General features: G+C 41.6%; 1 protein-coding gene and 1 pseudogene across 2 annotated transcripts in view; both read right to left on the bottom strand.

Moving 5' to 3' along the window:
- Positions 1 to 21,545, bottom strand: part of Prkar2a (protein kinase cAMP-dependent type II regulatory subunit alpha) — a 77,166-nt gene that overhangs the window by 34,125 nt on the left and 21,496 nt on the right. The window contains exons 2-3 of one of the 2 annotated variants that reach the window (XM_036193064.1): positions 9,651 to 9,689; positions 5,799 to 5,851 (exon numbers count right to left, since the gene is read on the bottom strand). In XM_036193064.1, coding sequence (XP_036048957.1) covers positions 5,799 to 5,851; positions 9,651 to 9,689 — 92 coding nt within the window. The remainder of the gene's footprint in view (positions 1 to 5,798; positions 5,852 to 9,650; positions 9,690 to 21,545) is intronic. The other variant, XM_036193065.1, reaches the window with a different exon arrangement.
- On the bottom strand, positions 4,584 to 4,677 carry LOC118588102 (annotated as a pseudogene).

Raw genomic sequence — 21,545 nt, 5'->3', positions numbered from 1 at the left:
TCTAATATTAGAAGGACCACAAGGCTGTTAAATTAGGATTAGGATTAGTTAGGCCTAAAGGAGGCTGGGAAGCACACACTACTGTTGGGACCAGGTGGTAATTATGAAGGTACCATGAGGTTGGAGGATATTCGATCACACTGTAAGCCTCCAGTTTGCAATTGCATTGATTAAATAAAATTAATCTTGGGTCAGGAGGCTGAGCTAACAACTAGCTATCAGAAAGTAATCAAAGAGCATCAGAAGGCTGAAGAAATAAAGTGACACACTGGGAGTAGAAGGGAGGAGTTTTAAGTGGAGCAGCTTTGGCAAAGTAGAAGGATGGGCTTTTTGGGAGCCACCAGCAAGGAGAAAAGGTTAAGTAGTTGCTACTCAATCTTTCTGAGCTAGTAAGTGTAGCTCCAGCTCCCGCCAAGCCCCGGCAGTCCCGCAGCCCACTTATAAAATAAACACACAGACACATATTATTTTAACTGTTTGGCCTAATGGCTCAGGCATCTAGCTAGCTGTTCTTACATCTAAAATTAACCCATTTCTATAAATCTATACCTTGCCACATGGCTCGTGGCTTACCAGTATCTTACATGTTGGTACTCATGGTGGCGGCTGGCAGTGTCTCTCTGACTCAGCCTTCCACTTCCCAGAATTCTCCTTTCTGCTTGTCCTGCCTATCCTTCCTGCCTGGCTACTGACCAATCAGCATTTTATTTATACAGAGCGATATCCACAGCACTTGCTTTTCTTTTTTTTTCCAAAAGGAAGGTTTTAATTTTCACACAGTAAAATTACACATAACAAAACAATTATCAAGCAAGAATTACAGATTGCTCCAAACCACAGGAGGCACCAAAAAAAAAAAAAAAAAAATCTGCGGGGAACCATGACCATGCCTAACAACAACTTTGAAATCTACAAAAGGATGATGGGACCTCACAGCGACTGACAATTCCACATGGACTATGATAATACCATTAGCTGATTAACACCACTCAAAGTCCGGCTTTGGACTACAAACTGCTCAGGACAATTTCCAGATGACTGGCTGAGATGATACAGCCTGACAGACTACTTGAACAAAGACTTGAGACAAGCCCTGCACTTTCCCGTTATGCAGAGACTGGACAAATGATACAACTAACTCTCTCAGGACTTGACAATTAACCCAAAAAATTTCTTTTCAGGATTCCCTAAAGATGTCTTCACCCCCAGAAAGCAGGAAGTAATTTTAAGAAAACAATGCCCACATTCCCAAGAAGTGGGAGGGGGAAAGATAGTTTTTGGTTGTTTAATGAGTTATGGCTATTGTCATTGTTTATGATGTTTGGTTACAAGCTGTTAACTGTAAATGGTCAGGAAAAAAGCTGAACAAGGAGATTAGATTCAGAGTTTTTGTTTGAAAAAAAAAAAAAGAAAAAAGGGAATACAGATATGAGGTAGATCATTGAATCTACTCTGAGAAAAAAGATGAAGAAATAATAGGATAAATGGGTAGATCATTGAATCTACTCTAAAAAGAAAAAGGGAAAGATGTAAAAATGACAAAAGGTAGATTATTGAATCTATCATGAAAAGAAAAAAGAGAGAATATGGATATGATAAGATAAACAGATCAATTATTGAATTTACTTTTAAAAAGGAACTACTTGTTTTATTTTTTTTTAAGATTTATTTATTTATTATGTATACAGTGTTCTGCCTGCATGTATGACTGCAGGCCAGAAGAGGGCGCCAGATCTCATTACATATGGTTGTGAGCCACCATGTGGTTGCTGGGAATTGAACTCAGAACCTTTGGAAGAGCAGTGATCTTAACCTCTGAGCCATCTCTCCAGCCCAGAACTACTTGTTTTAAATAGAATAAGTAATGAAATTTTTTGTCTGAGTTTATCAAATGTTAGCAGACTGGAGTTTTTTGTCTGAATCTGTCAAATGTTAATGGACTAGACATCGTTAATGTAATTCCTGACTGTATATATTGTATATACTTACTGGATATAGTTTTTCTTGTATTAGTTGTAAGCTTCTTTTAATTTTAGACCAAAAAAAGGGGGGGAAATGTGGTGGTATTGTGTTCCCCAAAATATTGTGCACTCCAATAAACCTATCTGGGGTGAGAGAACAGAACAGCCACAATATTGAACATAGAGGTTAGGCAGTGGTAGCACATGCCTTTAATCCTAGCATTCCAGAGGCAGAGATCCATCTGGATCTCTGTGAGTTTAAAGCCACACTGGAAACAGCCAGGCATAGCGACTCACGCCTTTAGTCCCAGAAAGTGATGGCAAAAAGCAGAAAGGTATATAAGGCGTGAGGACTAGTAACTAGAGGTGGTTAAGCTTTTAGGCCTTTAAGCAGCAGTTTAGCTGAGATTCATTCTAGGTAAGGACTCAGAGGCTTCCAGTTTGAGGAAACAGGATCAGCTGAGAATTGGCAAGGTAAGGAAGCTGTGGCTTGTTCCGCTTCTCTGATTGTCCAGCATTCACCCCAATACCAGGCCCTGGGTTTGTTTTTATTAATGAGACCATTTAAGAGTCATGCTACAAGCAGGTTTTCACCTCAGCCTTTGGGTCTGTCTCCAGTTTTATTTAAAGATTTAGTTGAAGCTACCTTTATTGGCAGTGGCAGGAGCAGGCTGGTAACTGTGGAATCAAAAATGCTATAATAACAGTAGATTAAGGTGCAGCCACTGTGCCGAAGACAAAACAACACCAAGAAGTAGAGAAGTTTGGACAGATTTTGAAGACAGTGTACACTAAATTCACTGAAAAATTAGATGAAGCGATTAAAAAAAAAAAGGCAAGAAGAGTTAAGAATGATCCCAAATGAGCAGTACTGCTCTGACTCACGACGGGAAACTGTGGCAGTAAGTATCTTTGACGTTATCTTTATTTTTAATTATGTGTATGTGTGTGTCAGCGTATGGGGAGGTGCATATGAGTGCAGGTGCCTACAAGGGCCAGAGGTGACCAATCACCCAAGCTGGAATCATAAGGTGGTTAAAAACCACCTGATGTGGGTTCTGGAAATTGAATGTAGGTTCTCTGTAAGAGCGGCAGGTTCTCTTAACCACTGGTCCATCTCTCCAGCCTAGAAAGAGTACTTTCAAATAAAATAACCAGAGGAGTTCATGTTGCCCACTGACATTTACACAGAGATGGTAATTAACAATGGCTACAACCTACAGTTCACACACCAACAATTATTAACAGTGTTAGCAGTATTTACAAACCAGTTGTCATACGGATTAAATAACATATTCAAAGTCTCTATGCTACTTCCTAAGTATGGTTTTTTTACCAAAAATAAATATATTAAATTTGTAATATAAGGTGATGGCTCAGCAGGTAAAGATGCTTGCTGTGGTAGCCTGGCAATCTGAGTTCAATCGCCAGAACCCACACACAGGTGGAAAGAGGGAACTAATAACATACATTTGCAATTAGGAAATTAGAGAAAATGTGTTTTAAATTTGAAAAGTCATCAAGAGTTTTACAATATCCAGAGTTAATTTTTTCCAAGTCTGCACACCTCTTATAATCACTCAATGGTAGCACTTTATTTTTTATTGTTTATTCATTTTTGGTTTTTCAGACAAGGTCTCACAATGTATCCTTGACTGGCCTGGAATCTCTTATGTAGGGAAAGCTGGCCTCAAATTCACAGATATCTGACAGCTCCTGCTACCAGAGTTCTGAGATTAAAGGTGTGTATCACCACATCTGGCACATATTATTACAGTGTTTCAGAAATCCTTCATAGGTTACTCATTTTAAGGTATGCACGATCATAGAAATGTCTTTTATAACCCCACTCATGTAAACATGAGAGCTCATAAATGTTAATTGTTTAAAAGTTTTTAAAGGGGGGTTGCTGCTGTGGCTGGAGAGAGGGCTCAGGAGTTAAAAGCACTGGCTGCTCCACAGAGGGTTTGAGTTCAGTCCCCAGCACCCACATGACAACTCAAAACTCGGTCCTAGGAGATCTGATGCCCTCTTCTGTTCTTTGTTAATCCCAGGCAGAGATGTAGTGCACAGACATACATGCAAACTAAACACTCATACACAATTAAAAACAAAACTGGGAGCTGAAGAAATGGGCCCAAGGTTAAGAGCATTTGTTTCTCTTTCAGAGGATATGAGTTTGGTTCCCAGCACCCCAGCCTGTAACTCCAGTTCCTGGGGATCCAATGCCTTCTTTTGATCTCCACAGGAACCAGGCAGGAATGTGATGCATATATATAAACATTCACATACATAAAAGTAAATAAAGTCAACTAGGCCGGGCAGTGGTGGTGCACACCTTTAATCCCAGCACTCAGGAGACAGAGGCAGGCAGATCTCCAGGCCAGCCTGGTCTACAGAGTACCAGGATAGCTAGAACTACACAGAGAAACGATCTCAAAAAACAAACAAAAATCAGTCAACTAGGATGGTTACAGTCTAGGGTATACTCTTTTAGGTATATGTCTCTGCAGAGATATACAAACAGACAAATGCATTAATTATTTTAGTTTACAAAATTAATTATAAAATAAAGAAGCACCTCATTTAAATATACATGCTGTTATATTTTATTTATTTTTTTTAAATATGGAACGCTTCAAGAACTTGCGTGTCATCCTTGCTAATCTTCTCTGTATCGTTCCAATTTTAGTATCTGTGCTGCCGAAGCGAGCGCATGCTGTTATATTTTAAAAACAACACGGGAAGGAGTCACTCCCTACAACAGGGCCACATGGGAGGTTTACTGAGGGGAAGGAGAGAGAAGGGGACAGGGACCAGTCCCTGGGGATAAGGACGAGGAAGAAGAGAAAGGAAACAGGAGTGTACAAGCCCGCCTTTTATAAGGAAAGGTACCAAATGCACACAAGAAGTGCTCTTAGTGGCTGCAGCTGAGGTCTATCCTGTCAGGACCCCAAGGGCAGGCCAGTACAGATGCCTAACTGCTAACAAATGCGATAGCATTAAATCCTGTTCTATATGGTTCTCTTACTTTGAATATAACATAATTTAGCCATAGGTGATAATCCTTTATTAAAGGGTCATTTTAGTTTTTCCATTTTTCACTATTACAATATTGTAATGATCTCCATTTGTGAATCCTTGGGAAGAATTCTGCCTGGTACCTGCTATGTCAGGTTCTTCTCACCAAACCCTCAACTGGGGCTAGTTTCAATGAACTGTATAAAACAATAACATCCCACAGAAACTATCATCTATCCATCCATCCGTTCATTCATTCATTTATTTTGATTTTTTGAGACAGGATTTCTCTATGTAACAGCTTTGGTTGTCCTAGAACTCACTCTGTAGACCAGGCTAGCCTCACAGATCCGCCTGCCTCTGCCTCCCGAGTGCTGGGATTAAAGGCGTGTGCCATCATGCCCAGCTAAAATTTATTTTTATCAGTCACAAAACATCTTTGGTATTTTTAGTACAAAATATGTTTTTGTTCTTTCTCTTCCTTCCTCTGATCACCAATTCCCCTTTCTTCCCTTCCCCCACTTGACCTTTGCACCTTTTCATGTCACAGATGTCCTTTTGCCCTCCTCCTTACCCTTTCTCTACACCTCTTACTCCTCTCTCATGGTTGCCTATTTAGCTTTATAGTCTATACACACTTCCACACAGGCATAACAGACATTAAAAGTTAGGGTCTGCATATGAGAGAAAGCACGTGACTTCTCACTGAGATTTTAATTCGCACATACTTTCACTATCAGTGATTAAGTTGAGGTATGCAGTAGAAGAGAGTCAGTAGAAAACAATTCTACATAACACTTTAGCCTTAGTTCTTACCCTTGGGTCATTATCTTCCTCTTCTTCATCAGGGTTATAGGTTTCTGCACAGACTAAATTTGGAGAGAGAGAAAAAAAAAAGGAAGTTATAAAATATGTGATTTTAGAAAAAAAGAAGTATGAGGTGTCATGTGTATGCCAGAGAGTGCCTTTCACATCCACTCTACACCTTATTTATTTATTTGTCTCTATGTATGTGAGACAGGGTCTCACTATGTAGCTCTGGATGACCTGGACCTCACTATGTAGACCAAGATGGCCTCTTGAGTGCTGGTACTTAAGGCATGCACCACTGCCCCAGGCCTTCACCTTATTTGTTGAGACAGTCTTTAACTGAATCGGAGCTCACAGACTCAGTCAGGCTGGCAGACCAGGGAACTGCACGAATCCACTGGTCTTCCATCTCTCCCAACACTGAGATTATAGATGTGTGCTGCTGCTCTTAACCTTTCACGTGAGTGCTAGGGATCTTCAAACTTGCATTATAAGCATGTCCCAGGCTAGCCATCTCCCCAGCTCTCTTCCTCTTTTTATAAGGTCTTATTTTCTTATGACCTTAATAACCTCTTTAAAGACCATTTTTTTCAATGTAATTTTCAATATAATTTTTTCAGTATAATCATACTGATATGGCTTCAATATATAGATTTGGTGGGGAGGCATAATCCAGTTTATCACTGGATTTCTAAATTACATTAAGCAACTGTTAGTGACACTTCAGTTTAAGATAACTATGGAAAAAATACAGCATACTATTTTAATACACTGTAAGCATGTAAGCCTTACAAGGCAGTACCATTTAGTAAAGAGCATTATCACTTGGGAATAAATGATTGACATAGTGTCAGATTCTCAGTAAACTAGCCTGTCATCACCAGTCAGAATACTCACTACATAGACACACAGATGCTACCAGATTTCTGCTTAATGTACTTTGTAGCTTCAACATACATATAAGAAGTCTAAGTTTTCCCTTTTCCTTTTATTTTATTTTTTAAATTAAAAAAATTATTTATTACATGTACAGTGTTCTGCCTGCATGTATCCCTGGAAGGCCAGATGAGGGCACCAGATCTCATTACAGATGGTTGTGAGCCACCATGTGGTTGCTGGGAATTGAACTCAGGACCTCTGGAAGAGCAGCCAGGGATCTTAACCCCTGAGCCATCTCTCCAGCCCCTCCTTTTATTTTTGATGAATAAAATTTTGAAATTGGTAGACATATATTTCAAAGACAGTTAACATTAATTTTGCATAGCATCAAGAAAGGAGCACTGTGGCAGAGACATGGCTCAGCAGTTAGGGGCAATGGCTGCTCTTCCAGAGGATCTAGGTTCAATTCCCAGCACCCACATGGCAGCTCACAGCTGTCTGTAACTCCAGTTCCAGGGGATCCAACTCTAAAACACAGATTTACATGCAAGTAAAACACCAATGCACATAAAATAAAAATAAATTAAAAAGGAGGAAGAAAGAAAGAAGCACTTAGAGCAGGTATGGTAGTGTATTCTTGCATTTCAGAAACTGGAAGGCTGCCATAAATTCAAGAGCAGCCTAGGCTACATAGTAATCTCCTGTCTCAAAAACAAAACAAAACAGTGCTTTAAAGTTTCATGAATTCTTCCTGTGCTACATACTGAGTTCCTGTCTCTATGGTGATATTTTATTTGTGCTGAAATGTGATTTTATTTTTATGTTAATAAAGTTGCCTGGAAATCTGAGGTCATAGCCATTAAGCAGAAGTCAGGTTGTGGTAGCACACACCCTTAATCCAATCACATGGCAGGCAGAGTTTCTGTGTGGTCAAGGACATAGCCAAGCAAGGTGACCTGAACTTTTTAATCCCAGTACCAACCATAGAGACCTGGAGGTCTGTATAGACAGTGATGAGGAAGTCATGTGGTTGGCTTTACAGCCAATGAGAAGGCAGAATAGAAAGGCAGTAAGAAGACAGTCACACAGGAAGAAGCTCTCTCTCTCTCTGGGGGAAGCAACTACATGGCTGCAAGGTGGTCAGATAAGGTAGTGGTGGCTCTTGCTTTTAACTCTATTTGGCTCTGTGTTTCTTATTTAATAAGACCATTTAGAATTTCGTCTACATGTCTCAAATAAATAAAACCAAAGAAAAACACCAGCAACAAAAAACATATTAAAAAAAATAATTTGGGGAGCTGGAAAAATGGCTCAGTGGTTAAATGTACTGGCTGCTCTTCCAGAGGACCCAGGTTCAGTCACTACCGTCCACATGGCAGCTCACTCACAGCTGTCTGTAATTCCAGTTCCAGGGGACCCAACACCCTCTTCTGGCCATCTCAGGAACCAGGCGTGCACGTGGTTTACAGACACACAAGTGGACAAAACACTCATAAAAATGAAATAAAATAAATAAATCATTTTGTGTGTGGGGTGGGGTGAGGGACTGGTTTTCAAGACAGGATTTCTCTGTGAAGCCTTGGCTGTCCTGGAACTCACTGTAGACCAGGCCTGCCTCAGACTCACAGAGATCCACCTACCTCTGCCTCCCGAGTGTTGGGATTAAAGGTATGAGCTAGCACCACCTAGCATTAAATATTTTAAAAATAATAACAATTTGGAACTTTGATTTCCAGAATCATATACATCCATCCCAACACACCCGTGCTTTGCAGGAGTCTTTCTCTCTGCATGCCTTGCTGTGTGTGGTTCTTCACCTCATATAAAAGTATTTTATATCTGTTGGAAAAAATAATATAACTTGGACCACAATACATAACAAAAAATGTTATCGGGGTTGGGGATTTAGCTCAGTGGTAGAGCGCTTGCCTAGCAAGCACAAGGCGCAGGGTTCGATCCTCAGCTCAAAAAAAAAAAAATGTTATCAAGCTAGTCCCCTAAAGAAAACAAAAAACTAGAAAGCTATGGATTTAGCTCAGTTGGCAGAGTACAAAGTTCCATCTCCAACACTAAATAAATGGCAGCACATGCCTAAATTCCAAGCACTATATATGTGTGAAAGGGGATCATAAACTCAAGGCCATCCTTGGACACACAGGGAAGTAAAGGGAAACGTGGGGCATGTAAGACCCTGACTCAAAAAGGGGAGGGTAGGGGAATACAAATACAAATAGATTTTCTGTAGTCTGAAAGCATTAATTTTTGTGAACTACAAGAACATCAAATAAAATGAGCTGAAGTTCTATTCTTGAGATCGTAGTATAAGGTGGCATATTCGGGATACCTTTTCCCTGAAGCCTTATTGGTACACTGCCTCTAAAAGGAAAACGGCCACATTGGTGGCACGCCTATAATCCCAACACTTGGGAGGCAGAGGCAGGTGGATCTCTTGAGTTCGAGGCCAGCCTGGGCTACAGAGAGAGCTAGTCAGGACAGGCTCCAAACCTACAAAGAAACCCTGTCTCGAAAAAACAAAAGCAAAAACAAAAAACAAAAAACAAAAAACAGCCAAGACAACGTTCAGTCTCTCAACAGAGAACACCACTTTCCATGCTGTAACTAAAGACTATAATTTAAGTGACTCAAAAACTCATGAAAAATTTTAGTGGCAGCATAATTTAGGATGCTAAAAATAGCAACATGAAAAATCACTTTTGGGAATGATTTATTTGTAAATATAGAAAAATATTATGACACAGATGCAAAAAGACAAATTATAAGAATATATATACATATTTACTTGAAATCACAGGTAGTTTTACTTTAGCATAATAAATATTTATAGTATTAATATTGTTATTTTATCTTTTCAGTTTGGATATGAATTTATGTTCATATCCTATATTATATAGGAATATTTAAGATATTCCTATATCTTAAAAGAGAATTTTAGTAGTATTTATAAAAGAGAGCACATACCTGATACTCGTCTAGTAAACCTGCCAGGAGCCGGAACTGCTAAAAAAAAAAAAAGTCAACATTTAGTCATCATCATTGTGTCACATACCCCTCCCCCTTCCCCCCCAAAGCCCTCTGATAACATAACTAACAACCCACAATCACCAGTGGGTTAGCCTGCTCTTCCATATTTGACCACAAATTATTGTTACTCAGCATGATCATATAAAGACAATACAGAAAATATTTTCCTGCTGGCAATGGCGCACATCTTTAATCCCATCACTCGGGAGGCAGAGGCAGGCAGATCACTGAGTTCAAGGCCAGCCTGGTCTATGGAGCAAGATCCAGGACAGCCAGGGCTACATAGAGAAACAAAAGAGAAAGAAGGAGGAGGAAAGGAAGGGAGGGAGGGAGGAAAATACTTCCCTAAAAAGAAAAGCTCCTTATAACTTCAATGCACCAGAGGGCCTGAGTTTGGTTCCCAGGACCCAGGTTGGACAGCTCACAAGACTGTCCTTTTCTGGCTTCTTCCATAGGCGCCTGTGTATGTATATATAGTATATGTAACTAAGGATAAGCTGGAACTTATCCTACACAAAGACACACATACACATAAATCAAATTTTCTTGAGATATTTTTATGTGTATAGCTGTTTTGCCTGAATGTATATCATCTATGCATCCTGTGGGTACCTGGTGCCCACAGAGGCCAGAAGAGGACACTGGACCCCCTGGTACTAGAGTTACAGTTTGAGCCAGCAAGTGGGTGCTAGGAATTGAACACAGGTTCTCTGGAAGAGCAGTCAGTGCTCTTAACCTCTGCGCCATCTCTCTAGTCCCAATTTAAAATCGATCTCAGTAGGCAAAGGTGTTTGCCACCAAGCCTGATAATCTGAATTCCATTCCTATAACCTATACAGTGGAAAGAGAACTCTTGGAAGTTCTTCTCTGACCTCCATACACATGCTGTGACACGTTTGCCCCCCACAATAATGAATGTAACTATAAAAATATATATGGCACTGGAGAGGAGATGACTCAGCAGTTAAGATTACTGGCTGTTCTTTCAGGTTCAATTCCTAGCATACACATAGTGGCTCAGAGACATTTTAAACTCAAGTTCCAGAAGATCTGACACCCTTCTCTGTCCTCTGCAGGCACCAGGTACTCATGTGGTACACACACATACAGACAGGCAAAATACCCCCACACATAAAACGATTAAAATACTGCCATACCTAATATCGTAGTACATACATGTAAACCCAGTGTCTGAGAAACTGAGGTGGGAGTATTTCAAGTTTGAAGCCAGCCTGGGCTATACACTAAGACTCTCTCCAGCAACAAAACCAAACGAATAAGGCGCAAACCTGACACTAAGGGGTAGGAGCACTTGCCCTCCGTCTGTGGAACCCGGGTCAGCCTTTAGCATGGGGAAACGGAGGTAAAGAATGGAAAGATACATCACAAAACAACAAAAACCTTCCCACTCTCTGAAAGGAGAGAACTGGGGTCTGGAGATACAGTTTAGCTGGCAGAGTGCTTGCACAGCATGTGTGAAGTCCTAGGATTGATCAGCAACACCTCCTAAACAGGCATGTACCTCATGCTTATAACTCTAGTATTCAGGAGGATGAGAAGTTCTAGGTTACATTTTCTTAGCTACACATTGAGTTCCAGGACAACTTGAGCTATACTGAGATCCTGTCTAAAATAAACAAAATTGAGGGAGGAGAGAGAAATTTAAGAATTAGTAGAAGAAAAAAAAAAAAACAACTGAAGGTAGATCTGAGAGCCTAACAAAAAGTTAATTGAGGGGTCCTGAAATAATGCCCCATCTTGACCATCCAGCCACAGCTCTGGTTGTGATCTCAATTTCTCGAGGCACATGGTACCTCTTCAAGTAGACAACATCATCTCTGTTCTCAGCAGTCTGACAGGCTCTCTACATGCCATTATGATAATCTGCAATGCTAAAAGCTAGAACATGCCAGGCGGTGGTGGCGCACGCCTATAATCCCAGCACTCGGGAGGCAGAGTTCGAGGCCAGCCTGGTCTACAAAGAAAGTTCTAGGACAGCCTCCAAAGCTTCAGAGAAACCCTGTCTCGAAAAGCTAGAACACAGGACCTGATGAACATGAATACTACAATCTCATCTGCTTTCATAAGAAATACCAAATGGGGCTGGAGAGATGGCTCAGTGGTTAAAAGCACCGACTGCTCTTCCAGAGGTCCTGAGTTCAATTCCCAGCAACCACATGGTGGCTCACAACCATCTGTAATGAGATCTGGTGCCCTCTTCTGTATACATAATAAATAAATAAATCTTTAAAAGAAATACCAAATGAAATACTAGATCTTTCATGGATCTTCCTGGCCGACTTCTGCTGCATCACTGTGGATGAGAATGAAAAGATTGTGGGCTATGTCCTGGCTAAAGTGAAGGAGGACCTGATGCTATTTCCTCATGGACATATTACCCAACTGATCATAAAGCATTCAGAGATACACTGGCCTGACCCAGAAGCTGATGGACCAGACCTTAGAAGCCACAATTAAAAAATTTAGTGCTAGCATAACAGAGCTGACCCTATTGACAGGGGTATGGGTAAATATGAGCATGGGAGATCTGGCTGCACACCTCTCATCTGCCATATGGTGGTGTGGGCAGGAGAGATGCTCCCCATCCCCTACCCCCACCCAGTGCTGCCTATGACATGTGGGAGAGCTGGCTGTGCCCCTCACCAGCTGCAGCACTGAGAGAGTGGCCCCTGCCCCTCGCCTGGGCAACACAGTAGAGCTGGCCCTGATGGTCCAGGTGTAGGAGAGCCAACCCTGAGGGCATGAAAGCAGGAGAACTGACCCTGCCCCTTGCTCACTGCTGCAAGGGGTGAACTAGCCAGGGCAATGCTGGAGAGCTCACATTGGTGGTGAGGATGGGGGAGAGCTGGCAGATTGACCAATCCTGTAACTACCTAGGCCCAGAACCAGGGTTATGAGTTGGTCCACTCCAACATCCACCTCACCTATATGAACTGCTGGAGCATATGAAGCATATTGGCTGTTCAAAAACAAACAAAAACCTTCCCCACTCTTTAAAATGAGAAAACAGGTCCTGCAGACACAAAGCTGCAGGATCTTGATGACATGATGCAGGGCAACAACAGGATAGTCAAGAGAAGTCCCAGTGAGGGCCCAGAATCAATAGTGTAGCAGAAACCAGAGGCCCTGAACCAGACCAATGGCTCTTTCCAATGAACACTTGCAAGCAAAGATAAATGGACAAAGGGGTTTACTGTGTGACTCACTGTGTTGCACTACAGCTTCCATGATGAGATTTTTCCTTCTTTTTTTTTTTTCTCTTAAAATTTTTTTTGTGGGGGGGGTTTTGCAAGGGCAGAGGGTGGATATGAAGGGACAGAGAAATGAATGGGATCATGATGCATGTGTGAAAGACACAAAGAATGAATAAAAAGGTTAAAAAAAAATTAGTGCTAGGCCAGATGTAATGGCATGTACCTTTAGTCCCAACACTAGGGAGTTTGCAGAGGCAAGTAGATATCTGTGAGTTCAAGGCCAGTGTGGTCTGCAAAGTAAGTTCCATGCCATCCAGGGCTACATAGTGAGACTCTGTCTCAAAACAAGCAAAAACCTTTAGTGCCAAGTACATATCCTTGCATGTCAGGAATAGCAAACAAGTTTGGCGTCCAATATGGAGGCTTGAATATCCAAGCACAGGGCCAGAGAGAGCTAAGAAAAGTCTGAACAAGGAGCTGGATGTGGATTCCTAGTCCCGCAGTCTCTCAGGCGGGCTGGTGCTTGGCTCACAGAGACTCCGGTCTGCTGCCTGCAGGCTTGAGCTAGCCAGCACCATGTGCCAGCACCATTCGCTAAACTGAGCTGCACAGTGGCAGTTTCAGATTTGTCTCACTAGGCTAGGGAACACTTCAGATGCTTAGTAAAGCCAGGTCTAGACACAGAAAACCTCTAAAAATGAACAGTATGTTTTAAAATGTGCTCAGATGCTGAACAAAGAAAAGAAAATGAGTATAGAAAGTCATCGAAAAGAATAGTTGAGACTGGAGAGATGGCTCAGAGGTTAAGAGCACTGGCTCCTCTTCCAGAGGTCCTGAGTTCAATTCCCAGCACCTACATGGCAGCTCACAACTGTCTGTAACTCCAGTTCCAGAGGACCTGACATCCATGGCAAAACAGCAGTGAAAAAAAATTTTAATTAAATAAAAAAAAAGTATCAGGAAAAAATACTTTAAAAATAATAAAGTATTTAAAGGCTGGGCAGTAGTGGTGCATGCCTTTAATCCTAGCACTTAGGAGGCAGAGGCAGGTGGATCTCAGTGAGTTCAAGGCCAGCCTGATCTACAAACTGAGTTCCAGGACAGCTAGAACTGTTACACAAAGAAACCCTATCTCAAAAAAAAAAAAAAATCAATAAATTATTTAAAGAGAGAGTAAAGTAATAATAATAATTTTTTAAAAAAGCCATATAAAGATGGGAAATACACAGGGTATCTGGATCCTGGCAAAGCTAGCCACTAAGCAAGAAACTGCCATCCCCTCAACTAAGAAACGTAGATAAGAGATGTAACATTTATAAGGTTGAGAAACATAAAAGCTTAAGTTGTTTACCTAAGAAAATGTTTTGTCTAAAAGGGTATTTTTTAGGATAGTAATACATTACAATAAAAAATGTCATCAAGACAGAATAGATAATAGAGTAATTTCTCCAAATTTGCTAAATATAAATGGACTGGACATTGTGAATGTAATCCTTAAAACTTGATATTCTTTCTTTTTTTTGGGGGGGGGGGGCTGAGGATCGAACCCCAGGCCTTGGGCTTGCTAGGCAAGCACTCTACCTCTGAGTTAAATTCCCACCCCCAAAACTTGGTATTCTTACTGTATATAGTTTTACTATGTTAGAGTTAAAATCTTCCCTTTTTATTTAGACAACAAGGAGAAAATATTGTGGGATATTTGTATACTGTGAAGAGGGATTGCTGTGGCTGGTATAATAAAAAGTTGAATGGTCAATAGCTAGGCAGAAGAAATAGACTAGACTTCCAGGCAGAGAGAGGAAGAGGATAATGGAGACACTCAAGAGATGCCAAACAAGTCAGACACACAGAATGGAAGAGGTAAAGCCTATGGTAGAACACAGATTTAAAAATATGGGTTAAGTTACAAGAGGTAGGGGGACAAGCTTATGCTAAGACCGAGCTTTCATAATTAAAAAGTCTCCTCTTTGTCACTATTTGGGAACTCCCGTCCCAAAGTAAAGTCCTACTGCACAAGTGGTCTTGCGCTGTATTGGTTTCTTCTCTGCTGCTATGACCAAACACCCTGACAAAAGCAGCTGTACTGAAGAATAGTTCACTTGGCTACAGTTCCAGGTTACAGTCCATGGTGGCGGAGAAGTCAAGGCAGGAACTCATTAACTAGTCACATCCACAGTCAAGACTGGCGAGTGAGAAACCATGCATGCATGTATTCAGCTCACTTTCTTCTTCATTTTTAAATACAGTCCAAGATCCAACTCAGGAAATAGTACAGCCCACTTTTAGGCTGGGTCTTCCAACATCAATCAAAGCACTAAGGATTAGTTCCTTGTAGGCCGACATGGTCTAAACAATTCCTTCTTTAGATTCTTCCCAGGTGATTCTTGTTAAGTTGACAATCAAAACGAACCATCACATTCTAACACCCTTAACTTTCAGGTGGCAGATAAGCAGATACCAGATAGTGCTGAAGAGGGGTAGATATGTGGTGCTCTCCAGAAAGAGTCAGGAGGCCCAGGGCAGGATACTTCTTGTTCAGAAGAGGCTTGTCCACAGGAAATTTGCCAATCCATAAGCCCTGATGTCCAAGATGCTTAAAAGACTTGGATACATGACCTAGAACCCGCTTGAGCATTAAAGGTCCTCCTGTCTCACCTACATCCTGGCCCACCTGTTCTGCAGTGCCCACTCTGGGTTCATCTCATCCACCTGAAGGCTGTTCATTCTCAGCTCTCAATAACTACCTTCCCCATGACCTACTGTGCTTGTGAAGGAACACCTGGAGACAAGAGCAAAGCACTTAAGGCCAGCCATGACAGAGCTTTCCTCAGTCTGTCCACACCATACTGCCACTGAATTTTCTGCACTAGTAATATGTTGGGTTGTGATTGACCTGAAAGGTTGTCTCCTTCAATGCCAAAGAGGAAGCAAGGAAAATACCAGAAGGTCCCAGCTTTCAGGCTTTGGCATACTTATCTATGTCTTCATCTATGAGGGACTGTAAGGACCATCAAGTCAGACCTCATGGTCCCTTCTAACTTTTTTTTTTTTTAACCAGAGCTGAGGACCGAACCCAGGGCCTTACGCTTGCTAGGCAAGCGCTCTACCGCTGAGCTAAATCCCCAACCCCTCTAACTCTTTTCTGATAAAAATTATACATTTCTTCTTACTTTCTCTGCAAACTCTCACTGTACCCTTCTTCCCTACTCAACTGACAAGTATTTTCTCCTTCTCAGTGGGAGAAGATGGTCAGGATAGCCAAGGCTACCCAGAGAAACCCAGTCTCAAAAAAAAAAAAACCCCATAAAGACAAATAATAATAATAATAATAATAATAATAATAATAATAAACTGAATCCTATTGAGCTACCTCTCAGTTAGGCAGTATCATTTTTGTTTCCCAGATGAGGAAACTGACACAAATAAGCAAAAATAAGTACAAGGAATTGTACTCAAGTCTGGCTTGAATTCAAAGCCAAAGCTCTTTTCATTCTCTTATTGCTATAATATGCATTTTATTTGCTAAACAAAACAAACTTAACAAAAAGAATCAGCAGTTTTAGAATGTTCTGGGATGGCTTGATATTTGAAAGGTGTTTGTCAATTGCAAATGTTTACATAAATCTTCAACTTTAATCACCTTTTAGTCTTCTGCCTTCATAAAAAGAAGAAAGAGTGCTTGAACCTCTGCAGGAAAAGTCATAGATAAAACCAGAGCTATCATTACTTAATTTTTGTTGCTGGTTTTTAAACCAGGCTAGCCTTGAACTCCTGATTTTCCTGCCTCCCCTCCCAAAATTGGGAATATAGGGATTCACCACTATAACCACTCCCCCCCACCACAAGACAAGGTTTCTCTGTGTAGCCCTGGCTGTCCTAGAACTAGCTCTGTAGACCAAGCTGGCCTTGAATGCACAGAGGTCCACCTGCCTCTGCCTCCTGAGTGCAGGGACTAAAATCGTGCTCCACCGCCGTCCAGCTATAACCAGCTCTTAGTGTTTGTATATTCACTGAATGTGAATTACCAAAGCACATAACATTATCATGTTTACATTTTTATGAAAACTAGCTATACATGGATTTAAGTCTAGTCATCTAACATTAACTGGGGACAAGTGATAATTCTGTGCTCTGTAATCAAAACCAGCCCTACTAATTAAAAATCTATCCCAGCACAGAACCTGGAGAGATGGCTCATAGTTAAGAGTTATTGCTTTTAAAAAAAGAAAAAGAAACACACACACACACACACACAATGTCAGCATGGGCTACAGCGTGAGTTCCAGGAAAGGCTCCAAAGCTATACAGAGAAACCCTGTCTCAAAAAAAAAAAAAAAAAAAAAAAAAAAAAAAAAAAAAAAAAGAGCTCTTGCTTTTCTTCCCAGCATCTGGCAGCTCACCTATCTGTAACCCAGTTCTAGAGAATCTGACGCCCTCTTCTGGCTTCCAGAGGCACTGCATGCTCATGGTGCAAACACGCAGGCAAAACACTCATCACACACATAAAAATAAAAATCTAAAAAGTATACCTGAGCACATTCAAAGAATGGCTATCTACTGATAAATGATTTTCTGAGGCTGATAATAGGTTTCCTGTGCCCCTTCACCCATAATAAGTTTCTCTACCCATGCAGTAAGCCAGATCAAGTCAAATTGAAAAAGTCTAACAAGTATTATTGAGTAGAGTGTAACCCCTGGGAGGATCACTGGTCCTAGAGATGAAGGTCAGAGAACTAAGGCAGGGAGATTTTATACACTGTAGGTGAGGGGGAATGACATGTCCTCCACAAGCTGGGTTTGTGCCCAAGTATCGTTAAAAAAAAAACAAAAAACAGCCGGGTGGTGGTGGCGCACACCTGTAATCTCAACACTCGGGAGGCAGAGGCAGGTGGATCTCTGTGAGTTCGAGGCCAAGCCTGGTCTACAGAGCGAGATCCAGGAAAGGCGCAAAGCTGCACAGAGAGACTGTCTTGAAAAACCAAGGGAAAAAAAAATCCCAGCACTCGGGAGGCAGAGGCAGGCGGATCTTTGTGAGTTCGAGGCCAGCCTAGGCTACTAAGTGAGTTTCGGGAAAGGCGCAAAGCTACACAGAGAAACCCTGTCTCGAAAAAACAAACAAACAAAAAACAAAATAAAACAAAAAAAACCAACCAAACCTAAGTATGATCAAATACTGAGCACTTAGTCGGGGACTTGGTGGCTGGCAGCCTCAGGGGAGGAAGTTGCAATAGTCACCAAAAATGTAGAACTGGGCTTTTTGGCACCTTTCTTTTGTTTGAAGACTCTCTGTGCAGGCAGGGTTTGGAAAGAGAGAGACAGGAATGGGGTTTCCAAGACAATACAGGGGTTAGCCGGATGATCCAACCTAAAGGCTCATATAGGGTTTCTTCTCTATTAAGAAGGATTTATCTGGTGATCAGATGGCTAAACACCCTAACAGTCGTCTTGGAACTCTCATCCAATAACTGATGGAAGTGGATGCAGAGATCCTAGGCCAGGCCCCAGGTGGAGCTCCAGGTGTCTAACTGTCGAGAAGGAGGAGGGACTGCAAGAGCGTGAATTGTTGAATCCAAGATTGCAAAAAGCACAGGGACAAATAGCCAATCGAAAGAAAGCACATGAATTATGAACCAACGGCTGAGGAGCCCCCAGCTAGATCAGGCCCTCTGGATAAGTGAGACAATTGAATAGCTTGAACTGTTTGGGAGGCACCCAGGCTGTGGGACCAGGATCTATCCTTAGTGCATGAGCTGGCTGTTTGGAACCTTGGACTTACACAGGGACACATGCTCAGCCTAGAAGGAGGGGACGGGACCTGCTTGTACTGAATCCACCAGGTTTAAATGAGTCCCCAGGGGTGTCTTGGTCCTGGAGGACATGGGAATGGAGGGGAGGGGATGGGGAGAAGGTGGAGGCAGGGGCGGGAGGGGGGAGGACAGGGGAACCCATGGCTGATGTATAAAATTAAAACACATAATAATAATAATAATAATAATAATAATAATAAAATAGAAGGATTTATCAAAGAAGGGCAGTGGTGGTAAAGACCTTTAATCCCAGCACAGAGGAGGCAGAGAGAGGCAAGAACCTCAAGGAATAAACAAAAACAAACAAAAAAGAAGGATTTGTTCCCCCGGCAGTGGTGGTGCACACTTTTAATCCCAGCACTCGGGAGGTAGAGGCAGGCAGATCTCTGTGAGTTCGAGGCCAGCCTGGACTACAGAGTAAGTTCTAGGAAAGGTGCAAAGCTACACAGAGAAACCCTGTCTCATAAATAGATAGATGATAGATAGATAAAAAATAAAATTTGTCCTTTTTTGTTTGCTTTTGGAGACAGGGTTTCTCTGTGTAACAGCTCTGGCTAGAACTAGCTGTATAGATCAGGCTGGTCTCAAACCGAGTGCTGGATTAAAAGCTAAGCCATCACCGCCAGCCAACTCTGAAGCTGTTTTACTCTATCCCTTCAAGCATATTTATCTATTTTAAAACAGTAGAGCTTTCTACCATCACATCTAAGGCAGTGTATAGGCTTACTGATCAAACACTCCACCATCTCCTTGAGCACTACCTTCCTGATAGCAGCTCAGCAGATACAAGTAGGAGCAACTCAGCTTACCTGAATGGTTTCTCTCCAGCCTCAGACACAGTGCCTCTAGTAGGCTAGGCGCAGTAGGAAGCATTTCAAAAATGACTTTGGTAGTGTTATTTTATAAAACTATTGGCTGCTTTTCTTGTTACTAGGAGACAACAAAATTATGGCAACCTAATTTCAGTTATATCTTTTTAGATAATGAAAGTAGATCATTGTCAGAAAAAAATTAAATCTCAAATCAAAAATTAATGATTGTTATGAAAAATAAAATTTGAATGTTATTTTTCATGTTTTCATTCATTTAAACTACATGGCTGGATTTCCCCCATCTTTGCAGGGTCATTCTCTTCTTATGGTCCTTTGGTGCTGGATGATCTCGGAATCATGTTTGTCAGTCAGAGGCCATCTTCTCAGCCCTACAAGATCTCAATAATGCTCAAACACTGGCTCACTCTTATACCTCTCATGTCTGTCCTGTGAGATCCAGACAAGACTATCCAAAGGTATTCGTCATTCTTGTACACTCAGAGACCTCAAACCTTACACACATCTACCACCAAACACAGCGTCTCTTCCATCCTTCCCAAGTTGGTTTTTCACATTCTTTATTGAAAGAACACTGCTGTCAATCCAAAGCACAAGCTGGGGACAGATGTCCTCTTTGACTCCCTCTCACATTCACTACCGGGGTAGATGAGGAGCATGTCAGTGGCATGCATATACTTAGATCACAGTAAATATAAGTACAGACCATGGATGTGATATACATATATGATAAGACGCAGAAGACGAGATGATGCTCACCTGGGCAAGCAAAGATAGACCTAATTTCATTGCTGGGGCAACTATAGTCAGGAAAGGAGACCATGATCAGCCAAACAAATGACTTAGGTCACTGCTCTGAAGGGAAGGACTTGGTTTTTTCAGAGCCTATGACAGGAATATGACCTCATTTGGAAAGTCAGTTAAAGCTTCCTTTCGGTGACTCTGATAGAGAAAACTCTTAGTTTCAAGGGCTTCCATAGGTGTTCACTCATTGTTGTAGTTTGAATAAGAATGTTCCACATTGGCTCATATATTTGAATGCTGAGTCATCAGGGAGTGGCACTGTTTGAGAAGGATTAGGAGGTGTGGTCTTCTTGGAGGAGCTGTGGACTTGTTGGAGGAAGTGTCTCGTTGGAGGTGGGTTTTGAGGTTTCATAAGCCCATGCCAGGCCCAGTTCTCTTTTCTGCAGTTTACAGATTAGGATATAGCTTTTGGCTACTCCTCCAGTGCCATGTGTGCTGCTATTCTGCCTGTCATGATGATAATGAACTCAGCCTCTTAAACTGTAAGCAAGTCCCTTAAATGTTTTCCTTTTAAGAGTTGACTTGGTGGGGCTGGAGAGATGGCTCAGCCATTAACAGCTAGGCTCAAAACCAAAACTATGAGTTCACTTGGTCTACCTGGTGTCTCTTCACAGCAACAGAACAATGACTAGACACTCGGCAAAGTGGTGAGAAAACCGTTTCTACAAGACCTTGAATCAAGATGAAATGGCAAAAGGGCCAGTGCAGTTGCCAAATGCAGAGAGGAAGGAAAGATTGGCAGTTTTGTTTTCATTCTTAGAACTGTGGAACGGTTACTGAATAATTTTAAATTAACAAGATGTGAAGTGATGAGGACTCTGGTTAGAAAAGATCACTTTTGTTTTGTTTTTTCAACACAGGGTTTCTCTGTGTAGCTTTGCGCCTTTCCTGGAACTTACTCTGTAGCCCTTGAACTCACAGAGATCCACCTGGCTCTGCTTCCCAAGTGCTGGGATTAAAGGCGTGCGCCACCACCGCCTGGCTAAAAGATCACTTTTCTACCTGCCTGGGAAAAGGTTAGAGAGAGTCAGAAGCAGACGCATGTAATATATCATTTAAGGGACTGTTGCTGTAATAATATAGGCTGTGGTGTTTCAGTGAGTTGGAAAAGAGAGTGTTGGTGATGACTTCGGGCAGATGTAGAAGGCTTACATGGCAGGTCTTAGGGGACAGGTG

Source organism: Onychomys torridus, chromosome 7, assembly GCF_903995425.1.
Source record: "Onychomys torridus chromosome 7, mOncTor1.1, whole genome shotgun sequence".
Taxonomy (NCBI): Eukaryota; Metazoa; Chordata; class Mammalia; order Rodentia; family Cricetidae; genus Onychomys; species Onychomys torridus.
The sequence above is the reverse complement of the archived record's forward strand: the minus strand, read 5'-3'. Positions and strand labels throughout refer to the sequence as shown.